Below are 12,375 nucleotides of genomic sequence, written 5' to 3'. Positions count from 1 at the left end.
TGCTGCAGCTCGATCCAAAATATTTCATCGATTAGAGCAGCCTGCGATTATTTTCCTGCGCTATTTTTTTATTTTTTTTTATTTTTTTGCAGCGAGCATTTTTACTTGGAATTTTTGCGTACTTTTTTGAAATAAGCCAATCTCGCCGCGGTGCACTTGACGTTGCGCTCATTTTCTATCAAACGACGGACCATCAGGTCTCTCGTACTCTCAAATATTCTCAAGCGATAATGGCTGGGGGTCCCATTTCTCGCCGAGCCCGAAGTAAAGGGCGCGTTCGTTCGCTCGAATTACGATCCAGGCTTGCTCCGGAGATAAGCGTCACTGCTGCCGTTGCATCAGTTATTTTGATGGACGCGATGGATAAATTCGAGAAAGCTACCGCCTGCCCATGCCATCGGGTATCCGAGTGGAAAATTGCACGGTATCTCATTATATCCTCCTCTCTTTTTCTCGTTTCTTGGGACGTGCAGGAAGATAGAAAATACGCACCGAATCGATGTCATCGAGTAATTCGATTATTTATACAGGGACAAAAAAAAATACTAGTCATTTCTTTGATCGAGTCGTAAGCATCTCCGCTGCAATTCCACTTTTTTTTCAAAGCGCAGTCTTTCCGGGTTATGCACGTCATTTTTTTTCTCTCTCTCAAGGAAACGCGAGAATTTCAGACAACGTGGCACTCGAGAGCTACTCCTTTCTTTCTTTTCCCTTTCAAGACCGAACGCCAAGTGCACATGAACACGGACGGCACTGTGGATGTATGCGCGGAAAGCGCGAGACAGACTTTCTTATTTTCCACATGTATGCTGCACTGCTGCTTCGCAGACATGTACCTACAAAACGGAGTAATCCAGACTTTTCTTTTCCCTCCGTCACATACTTATTTTTTCGAAGCTCCTCGTCGCTACTTCCATTGGTCCAATTTCGCCAGCTAATTTTTTCCCTTTTTTGCACGCCCCTCAAGTAGTTTGCCAAAAGTCCCTGATACAGAAGTCTATCATTGGTCCATCCCGGTTTATCGCGTCGTTTGATCTCGAACAAGAGAAGACGTCTTGGCCGCTTCTTTCTTTCGCCTCTCCGGTGCGGCAAATTTATAACTTACTTTGCATTAAAATGTTGATTGCCACCCGTCTGCGAATATATACAAACGCGCCTTTGAGCCTGCGTGTGCCATTTTATGACGTCGTACGTGGAATTTCATTACTATATTATACGAGCTCACACATTCACACACGCACGCACGCTTGATGGAGCTCGGTGTAATGATAAAAATTTAATAAAAATTTGCCTCTCCAACTCTCGTGCGTTTGCTCAGCGTGTGCATGCATAAATTAAAGGCAAGCAAGGTAATGTTTACCCAAATCAATTATTGTTTAATGATTGCCAAGGACCTGGAAGTAAAATATTTTAAAAATTCCTTTTACGCCAACGTACATGTTAAAGAATACAGCGCTGATACATTTTTGCTTCGTTTTTTGGGTTTTCACATCAAAGACGATGTGCTTTGAATTTTTTTTATTTCCCATCAATGTATTACTCTTGAAGAGAAAAAATTCTCAAGTTTTACAGAAGACGCACGCACCCTTATCGATCCAGAGAGGATTTACATAAACAATAAAAAATGAAAAGCACGTGGCCAACATTTCCGTTTTCTTCACGAGTTGATTTCTTGTTGCAAGAATTATTGTGCATTTTCTACTTTTTCTCAAAGCCGCAGACGCATATGTTATAAATTGGGTTCCAGTTTTCCCTGCATGAAATTTTTCTTTGATTGGTTCACATCGTTCGCAATCATAATTTGTGAACTTTTTCTTCAACTTTTCTAAAGCTGTATTTTTACCAACGTGTACAATGCTGTTACACTGGCTTGCGCTCGTGACAAACGTCTGATTTTTTCCCCTCTCTTTCAGTCGCACAGATTACCTTTGCTGCTGCGAAGCTTTTACTTTGGCCTTATCTTGATTTAACGAGCGAATTCACCGGAGCTCGATTCTCTTCTGTTTTTCTTTCGTGACCGAATAATTGCGCGGTATCGAGCTGGCGGAGATTCATTGCGATTGCAGCTGCAACCGGTGCAGCTTCTACTAAACGAAATTACGCGATCGCCGAAAAAGGGATTCGGCGAATGAATGAGCCTTAGTTAAACCCCTTTGCAATCGCGTACGCGACCTACAATATAAGTGTGGATTGTAATAGCTGAAATCGGTCGTGCGTATTTTTGAAGTTAAAAAAAACCTGTTTTATATTTAGAAATGTTCATTTCGTTTTACGCCCTAATATTGAAAAAGAAAACATGAAATTATCAATGAAGTCATATTCTTTATAATCTAAAGGCTAATGTATCTATTTTTTTTGTGATCACAGAAAAGATAGAAATAGTGAAAAAAATTTACCTAAGTATAGAAAGTCAGGCTGATGTAAAAAAAATTTCCACAGCTGTGCGAATGTTTTAAAATGTAGTTTTGTGATAAAATTCATATATCTATATGGATACTTACCTCGGATGTTTCAACACGCATCCAGCTTTGAACTCCAACCTGCGATATGCACGTTAATTTATAGAAAATATACAGATCTACCTAGCTGTGTTGGATAGACTGAAATTTTTAACTGGATTGGAGTTTTGAATTTTTTTCATTTTTCCGCTACTTCGTAACGTAGAACAAAGTTATTATATTAATTAAATCAGAGCAGATACAAAAGTTCTTTTCATTTATTTCAACGAAAAAAACTTTAGCCGAGCTATTTTATTGTAAAGATGAGGAAATGGTTGTTATTTGTGAAGAACCTACAAACAAAAGGTAAAAGATGCTCCTCGAATTGGAAGTAATTATTATCATCGGCTTTACGTTTCAACAAATAATGTGAGCGGTATCGAAATATCGGCTTAATAATAAAGCCAAAAGTTGATTGTAGTAAATCCATACAAACTCTTTATACATTCTAAATTCAACGATATTTTCTACATACGCTCTATATAGGTACTCTTATTCAATCTACAGCAAACACGTACTCTCGAGCTGTTTGTACGCATAAACATGGACGGCTTCAACTGCTCTCTTGGATTGCCCTGCGCTGCAGCCGATGTAATCAGTAGTCTACTGTATCCGAGAGAGTCAGAGAAAGAGAGAGAGAGAGAGAGAGAGAGAGCAAGCCCGTATGCTCGCACAATCTAAAATGAAAGCCGGGAGTAACGAAAAAAAATTAAGAAAAAAAGAACGTCAAAATACGGTTTACGAGCTTGCAAGCTGTAGCTTGCACAGGAGTAAAGTACAAAGAGACTCGTTTACGAGCTTATGGCGAAATATTTCTTATACGCAGTGCAGTGCACGAAGGTATACGATTCAGTCAGAGCACGTGTCTAACACACACGTACACACTTGCACACATACACGTGCGCACACGTAAAGTCTATTCAAGTTCAATTTTTTTTTCTCTACCCTCTGTTAATAATAAAAAAAAAACTTTACGTTGTGTTTCATAACTCGAAATACGCTGTTGCAAAGTATATTTTCATTCCGGTGGCGGAGGAAAATGATTGGCCAGGGAATTTCGAGCAAACGAGGAGATATTTATTTCGTCAATGGTCAAACTCTGGCTGGAAAAGGCAAACTTACGGACGTTTCGGTAATTTCGCAGCTCATGCGTAAAAATCGGGCGTACCGTACAGATATAGACGAGTCCGACGTGAGAAAGAATACGCGCTCAAGCGGAAATATTCCTAATCGGAATTTCTCACGTCCGCATAAAATTCGTCGTCACGTATATGCTGCATTATTTGAATATTAGCAACACGAAAGTAACCATTTTATAACGAAATTTATTCAATTTTATGCGAATATTGAATTTCAAATATTTTTTGGGGCAATACAGATTGTAATTCACCAAGTATAACTTCTTGAATTCCTGCGATTAAAATTCGTGAAAAAGAATACGAAAGAGGAGCTTTTTCAAGGGAGAAAATATCACTTTTAATGGTTGTTTGAAAGATTTTTATCCAGAATTATCAGAAGAAGCTTCGCACGACTTCAAATGCACATGGTACCGAACTTGTCCTCAGCTTGGCTAGGCAAACAATATGAAGTCGAGACACGCGCCAGACAGCGCAGAAAGCTGAATCTATTCTGGCATTTTGTTTTCTTTCTTCGTTGCCCTTTCACTTTTTTATTCATTTTCGACGTCGTGCGAGAGCATTACGTACATACAAATACACAACGGCTATGGAACACGTTTTTCGCGCGCGATCGCACGGAATCCGATGCGAAAACTGCGCGCGCTATTTTTCCTTGTGCACTCGAGAGCACATCTTCTCAGGAAATTGAAGCGTCATGTAAAATTCAACACTGCATCTACTATTTGAGGGAGGTGTGTGAACGTATATGTGTGTATATATGTGCAGCAATGGGCATTGCCAAGTTTTCATATAACTATGCGTTTTCTTGTTTTCCAATACCCCCTGCATCTTCTGCATTTGCGATTATTGTGCCTTTTACTGAGTGATTTTGAAATTGAAACTCGTAATAAACAGACACTCACAAGATTACATGTTTAATTAACGCTTAATTCACAGATCAGCGGATAAAATGTTTGATTTCGTGAAAATTTGTTGTTCGGATTGCATTAACACATTAATACCAAGCATTTATATCAATTTCGAGTATCGGTAACAAATACACTAATGAAACACAAACATCCCCTAAAACATATACGTTACTGCAGAAATGGATATATAAACTCCATTGTTTATTTACGTGCCCTGGAACGATATTTTCTTTTCGTTCCATCTTTTCTGAAATTTAGGGAAAGTTGGCGTTACCAAGCGACATACCCTCCGTTAGGGTTGACAAGGAAAAATATATCATCGAGTCTTACAGTACCAACTTCAAATGTTGTTCTTTAAGTTTCAACACTTTATAAACTTGACTTAGAAATTGGTGCTACGTTAAGAGAAAATTTTTGAACTTAAAAATTGAATTTTACAATAAACAGCTGGCATATTTGAACGATAAAAATTTGGTTAAAACTTTGAGACAAAAAATATCATAGCGCGATCACTCAGCGAATTTCGAGCACGAACATTAAGTATTAAATTGAGCTAAATTAATCCAGGAAATTCTGATTACATTGGCAAAGTAAATAAAAAATTGAATCAAAAAGTCGGAGCAAGCCAAGCGCGTTTGTAAAAAATTTTCCTTTATAAGCTTCATCTCGCGCTTTCATTTTCATTTATTTTCATTCTTATACTTGTAAAAAGCGCGTGCAGCTGCACACAGGCGTCGCGTACTTCTCTCTGTACTTTGCGCCTTTGCCCTCTCCAGCAGCTAGCTGACTTTGTTCCGAAATTACGGAAATGAAGTGGTAGACCAGAATGCAATTTTCTTTCGTATATACATGCATAACTTCTGCGCCGCGTAGTCTTAGAAAGCGCCTAGTAGAATGTCACCTACAGCTCGCTCCTTTTTCCTTTTGTATTCTCCTTTTCGCTGAACATGCGCAGAAAAGAGATGCAGCAAATGAAATTTCTTTTAATGACTTTTTCAAGACGGTTGACTGTAATCCTTCAGCAAATCTTTCAAAATCCTTTCACATCCTTTTTTTAGATAATTTTAATATTTTTTAATAACCGTATGTTGTTGCAGGATGGTGCGGATGATCGGCGATGAGTTCTTGACCGAGGAACGAGATCGAAAGTATTACGCCGACCATTACACCTGCTGTCCACCGCCTCTTTTCATCATTCTCATTACTCTCGTCGAGGTAAGTGCAACTGTGCCAAGTAGACTTTCTTATCTTTCTTTTTTTTTAAATTAATCCTTGATATCTGCGATTGACCCAAATTCATTTATTCACATAATATATCAAGTCCAGTCGACGATATTAAAATTTTCAGGCCCTACCGAATATCCCCAAAACTTTGTCATTAGCTAGCCTTTTCCTCTTTCATTAATTAAATTCCACGTGCAATATAACTCGCCAAAAACTGTGGCATTTAATTTGCGCGTGCGTGTCGAGATTATTTCACGGGTAATAGTCACCGTTAAAGTCAGCCGAAAGATCATCGCCTGTCCCATTGGTTTGTTTACGCGCTATTCTACGAGCTGTATAACTGTCCGTTAGTATAACAGCATTTAGCCGGAAATTTAATTGCAAAGAGTGCAAAGTTGGCGCAGGCGCGCGCGCGAATGGACGACGATGCAAGCGCGGGACAAAGCTCGAAGGTAAACAATGAAAGATGTTTACTCTGTAATTTACGAAGCGTATTAGCCCGATATATATGTAATGACACTGCTCGCGCGTAAAGCCCTGCATAGACGTATATACATGTATAGATGCACGCGCCGCATCTTCAGTTTGCTACTCAACTCTTGTCATTTGCTACCGCAGACTGGCGCACAAGATGAGAAGGTACAAACGTATACATAGAGAGATGTCTCGCAATGGTACAATGAGGCTTTCAATTACACGGAGCCAACTGGGTTGCAAGATTATACCATCGTCTTTTCAAAAGACTTTTTTCCATAAACTCTGATGCGGACTGATAGACCACTCTTCTTTTGCCCTATGCACTGAAATATATTACTCTTTGGCTCCCATTCTCTCTAGCGAGTACTTGTTTCGTAGCAAACTTTTAAGTACTTACCATCGAGTTTTTCAAAAAAGCTCGAGTGATTAACGCACAGCTTCTCTCTTTTCCTCTTTCTTGCTCCAATCTAACTCGTGCGTCATTTTAATTTAATTCTACAAAAAGAAAATTATTTTCCTTGAGTACGAATGGTAGAAGTATCTTACTTTCGGGACCAAGAATGTATTTTTTTCTTTATTTAATTCAAATTTCCGTTTTAACAAAATGTCTAGTCTCACTTGTCAGGAAGAAAATTTTTTAAATAAATTGAGTGTAAAATTTCATTTTACTCATTTTCGAAGGCTCTGCAATTCTTTAAAATTTCATGCAAAAATGTTGAAATTCGTGAAATTTTTAGGAAAGATGAATATAATTTTTTATAAATATAGAAAAATTAGATTCATATTACAGGTTAACTCTTTACGCGACTTTCAATCAAAATTATTAAGCTCAATTGTTGTCAATTACCGAGTACCGATGTAACTGCTATCGTGAAACTTTTGATTAACAGCTGATTAATGAACTTAATTATAATGCCCATTAATATTCAAATAATGCAAAAACTAATTAAATTACATTTTTTTTACATTTTTTCATTTAAATCAAATTGACAGATGAGCTTATTATGGAATGAGCCTTACAACTACATGAAAATAGAAAATAAAAAATTACAATAATAACCCGTTCTTTCCACGGCTTATACCGCGAATCCCTTTTAATATAAAAATAATTTGCTTCTCTCTCTCTCTCTTTGTAAAACGTCTCGCTACTTTTTTTATTTCATTCTCCAAGCTTAAACTCGACAATATCGCGAAGCACATAACCGAGGCCGACTAAATGATAATACTCGCGTGGCGCAGCGCGTATTTTCGAGGGACTTTTAAACGCTTAGCGCTATTTACATAAAGGTTTGTCGTCGGCTTGCGAATTCGCGCTCTCTCCCGCGTATACACGTGGGAATATAGCAACAGCAACGTGGAAGGTAAAAAAAAGAGGAGGAATAACACGTACAAACGAGCAAGCGAAAGAGAGAGATGGTATCGCAGCGCCAGCGCTAGCAGCAGGACTGCGAAAATATTATCGCTGACTAGAAAATGTAGCAGGATTTCGTCGCCCTGCTGCACATTGCGCAAAAAAAGAGAAATACGTATGTGTGTGGGTGCGTATATACGCCGAAGGGCAGAAAAGTTTATGTCACCCACGTCGAATATATAGGTGACGATTAATTCTACTATTTACCATCGATAAAAAAATTTACGATCTTGCAAGCGCATAAAAGCATGTTTAAGGTTTATACGTCACGAAAAAATCTAAATTATGATGCATTTCCGCGATAGACTCGCTTTTTTCTGCGACCTATGTGTACGTCGTATTTTATCTGTTACAGCGATACATCGGTATAGTGGTACAACGAGAGATTTCGCACGGAAAATACAGTCTTTTGTTATAGCAACTTTGCGGAAAAGAGACTGCGCTGTTTCAATGAACAGATTAAGCCAAAACTTAGCCTAGATTTTTGTACGAAACAATCAAGTCAAAAGTTACATATATTTCTTGCATAAACCAGTGCTCTTTTTGAAGATAGCTTTTATATCTCTTTTTTCTCTGCTTACAATATCCTTCAAGGATTTTTCGTTGTATTTTCTACATATAATATAATTTTCGAGGGGGTATAAATACACAGTCCTCGTTGCAGGCCTTGGGACACAAAAGGTAAATTACATAGACTCGCTTTCGCGACAATCCAGTTAAAACTTTCTTGCGAAACAAGGCTTTACTTTCAGAGATAAACTAGCTACATACGTATATTTGGCGATTCGTGCGGGACTTTAAGCTTCCGTATGTATTCGGGCTGCTTTTTCGCTGCTGCGTACATTGCAAACCCGACGAATATTTTCCATCGCCTAGTGATTACGAGAGGTTCATGTCCCTCAGAAATTTATAGAAAAATTAATTAACGTCAATTTTCGCGCATGCATAATGCTTTGCGAGCATTAAAGCAAGTTTTTTACACTGAAATTAGACAAGCCGCATGCGAGCTTGCATGTACAGCTGATTCATAGATAAAGCGTGTAAACTTTTTTAATCCTTAGAATTGCGAATTTTCCTCATTTTGTATACACTACTTATTAAATACGTTGCATAATGTGAATGCATATTTGGTATAAACTACACCTTTTTGTAAACTTATTATCAAAGTAGAATTGTTTCTTAGAAAATGATAATCTATTGCAAACTGGGGTAGTTTTTCTTAACACTAATAGTAATGTACACGTAGGACTGATTTGACAAAAAAATGGGCCAAATGCTAAGTATTTGACGAAGAAAAACACCAATTTTATACCCTAAACCTATGACCTGTTTAGAATCAACAGAAAAGGGAGAATTAATCTTGGAAAAATTGAAGTAAATCGGATTGTAACTGTGCTAGTCGTTGCTGTTTCTCATATTTTCTTCTTGGCTGAATATCTTTTTACTTTGCGCTCACCCCTATTTGTACAAATCGATAATCCTTTCCTCCGCATCCCTTCTTGATAGTTTCTCTCTCTCTCTCTCCATCTACTTTCTTCAAAGCCTCCGCTGATTTTTTTCTTTTCGTATTTTTACTCGAAGAGCATTGGCTTGAGTCGGCGGAATAACTCACTGCCAAGACGATACTGGCGCGTGAATTATCGCCCGGAGGTGCTGAGAAAACTTCTCTTTTTTTATCAAGACTTACCCGCTCGTAGACACTGGCGCGTATGTGAGCGTTGGTGTATGCATGTGTGTGCCTGGCTGCAGTACAAGGTGTATCTTCTTAATCGATGCTCATCGTGATATGAAGCGCGAAGGTAATAAAAGCTCTAAAAATTACCGTTGGCCATATCCCCATTTCCAGTGTGCAGAGCCGTGTTTTACGGCGATTTTCCACCTCTGGAGATAAGTCTAGTTTCTCTTTTCTTTTCCGTTGGTCAGATTCACCTAGACCGATAAACTCTCGCATTGGTAGAGTCTATACATGTATGTGTAAAAGTCTCTCGTTCCGAAAGGACGCTGCAGTTTCGGGTTAGCCAAAAGAGAGAGAGAGAGAGAGAGAGAGATAAGCACTGCTTGGCCTCCGGATATTACCAAATGTGGCCTTGCAAGCTTGCGCAGTATACGTATGTTTTCATGTATAACCACGCGCTTTGCTTTTTTCCCATTTTCTTTAGCTTCTGTCTTATCTCCATCTTTAGCCCCTTTTTTCTAAGCTTTTTCGGAACATTTAAACGGTACACTGTAACGACTATTGTTTCTCTTATACAGCTAGAGTCGGAGCTACGGCTACAGCTAGCTTCCTCCTATCTGTCCCTATTGTGTATTGCCTTTTGCAGGTTTTTTTTTCGTTTCATTTCGTTGGCCGGCCTCAAGAGCGAAGAGCGGTAGTTGTTTTTCTTTCTTGTTTCCCTCTCTCGTTATTATCTCTTGGGATTTGCCTCCACGCGATTATAATCATTTTGCAATCAGAGCGTAGAAATTTTGATAAAATGTCCCTACGAGTTTCAATTGTTCGCTGGCGCATTCCGCACAATAGTTCACTGATACCGCCTCGTTACGTATGTATATAATAGCGCAGTTAACGAGTCGCGGCTTGTCCCCCGCCGAGTGCATTATATTATATTATACTTATATATGTAAAAGCTTGCACGGAGTACAGGATCTTTACAAGTTGGCCAGACTGGCGGCGTCGCTGCTACTGCTTGTGTCTGGTTGACCTGCTTTAGTACTACTTGCTACCCTCCGCTGACTAAACTAACCTCGTTACGCACGAGAAACGTTATTAAGCGCGAGATGCGACGCCTAGTGGTGGAGGAAAAAGCAGCTGCTCGCAGGAGCTCGAGACTCCGAGGCTCGAGTTTGCTTATGTGCGTACGCGCTATGATATTGCGAGACGCCAGCCAGGCAGCTCGGGCGAGAACACACCTTATGTTGCCAAGGAGCCTGGCACTAGTCGTCGACGGATTACTCGCTGTAAGCTCGCACGTTCGCCGCTAGTTAAACAACTACTCGAGCTCGCTCGCGATGCCTGGCCAACTTTTTACATCTGATTAACCGGCTGTGTGCTTTAAGTAGTACGACTCGCAGTTTCGTTAGACGCGCGCCGAGTCCTATATATATAATGTGTGCGCGGCATTAGAGCGGATTTCGGCCGAGGGGCAACGTTACGAGCGAGGCGTTTCGGCGTAAAAGGAAAAAGCAACGAAGCGAAAACATCCTTCGGTCGTTCGAGGAGGCTATAGCGGAGAGAAGGAGGAGGAGGAGGGGTCAATATCCAAGTCCGTGGGGGAGCCGGCTGTAATGCTATGCCATGCTACATGTGCCTGGCAGTAGTTCTCTAGCGACGCGTCAGCTTGTTTACGAGCCTTTGGCAGGCACATTATGTGTACATACTTGCACGCGCACCCACACATGCAGACGTGGGGCACTGGCAGACGCCGAGAGAGAGAGAGAAACAGACGTTGCTTGACTGCTTTTGCACGCGATGTATCCAATATAATACGCATTCGCTGCGCGGCAACAGCAGTGCAGGCACTGCGCCATGTATATTGCTGGGTGTAGCTGATTCCGTTGATTGACGCTTTTGGCGTATAGCAATCCTGCACGATCCATCTCTTTCCCCGATGACTGTCCGCGTTTGACGCACCAAACCTAAATGACGATACGTCACTTGCATTCGCTTTTGTCTTTGCTAATAAACCTTTTTCCGCCCTATGGACTGATATTATTCTTGAAAAAAAGAAAACGAACGATTCGAGCTCGCACATACAAGATCGAGGAAGTCCGCATAGCCAAGAACTCGTGATCCGAGCCGACGACTTTAAATACGCGCGCAGGGTATATTCGGTATTCAAAACGCGTGGCGCGTCTCCGCAGTCGTCATTGCCGTCGTCGGGTCGTGTGTACGGTGTGTGTTGTGCGTCACTATGCCACTATCCGTTGCCTAGTAATATTCGACACACGCCTTTATGACGCGTAATGCACAGGCTGCGACGCTGGGCTCTGGAAGAGGGGTAGCGGCTGGCTGTAGTCCTTTATGCATGCGTCATACATATCGCGCGCCGATTGCCGTCTTTTCGTAACGTACGTACTTTTGTTCGTCCGTCCGTAACGCCGTGTGCATTAACGTATGCGCGCGCGTACGAGGAATTTTCGTTCAATTATTCGAGTTACGCGAGCGCGCGCGCCCATCGAGCTTTTACACAATAATTATAATGCAAAAGATGATTTCTGCGTTGCGGCAAAAAGTCAGGGGAATTCGCGCGCGCCCGCCACGTAATTCCAAATACACTTGGCCATTATTAATGAAATAATATAAAAAACTGAATTTATGCGCGTGAGTCGAATCGCCAACGAGCTTTCAATTCTATACATGACCCAGATATTTCGATGATAAATCTCGCGCGCGATTTAATTATTTATCCTATCCTACATATAATATATAATATTATTTACGAAATTACGAAATAATAAGGATACAATGGTTTAATTAAATTGAAAGCATTACGCAGTGCCTTTACAACGTCCGTTCTTTTTCAAATATTTATTTGCTCGATTTTAACGAATCCTCCAAAGAGTCGGAAAATATATAGTCGGGAATTCGCGTATAATGGACACAAGCCTGTCCGTACGGAGATACAGATTGGACAAGTCGTTTACAGAATCGAATAATTCATGTCTTCTCGATCATAATGAGGGCGACGACGGCGGCGTCGCGTAATTCTGCGAGCTGC

The 12,375-nt window shown here is 40.3% G+C and overlaps 1 protein-coding gene across 1 annotated transcript in view; it reads left to right on the top strand.

Moving 5' to 3' along the window:
* Nucleotides 1–12,375, top strand: part of LOC106658762 (protein rhomboid-like) — a 54,865-nt gene that overhangs the window by 6,432 nt on the left and 36,058 nt on the right. The window contains exon 2 of the mRNA XM_014380870.2: nucleotides 5,643–5,760. Within this exon, the coding sequence (XP_014236356.1) occupies nucleotides 5,643–5,760 (118 nt within the window). The remainder of the gene's footprint in view (nucleotides 1–5,642; nucleotides 5,761–12,375) is intronic.

The sequence above is a fragment of the Trichogramma pretiosum genome, unplaced genomic scaffold (assembly GCF_000599845.2).
Source record: "Trichogramma pretiosum strain Unisexual culture from Peru unplaced genomic scaffold, Tpre_2.0 scaffold10, whole genome shotgun sequence".
Taxonomy (NCBI): Eukaryota; Metazoa; Arthropoda; class Insecta; order Hymenoptera; family Trichogrammatidae; genus Trichogramma; species Trichogramma pretiosum.
Note: the sequence above shows the minus strand (reverse complement) of the source record. Positions and strands in the feature narration are given on the sequence as shown.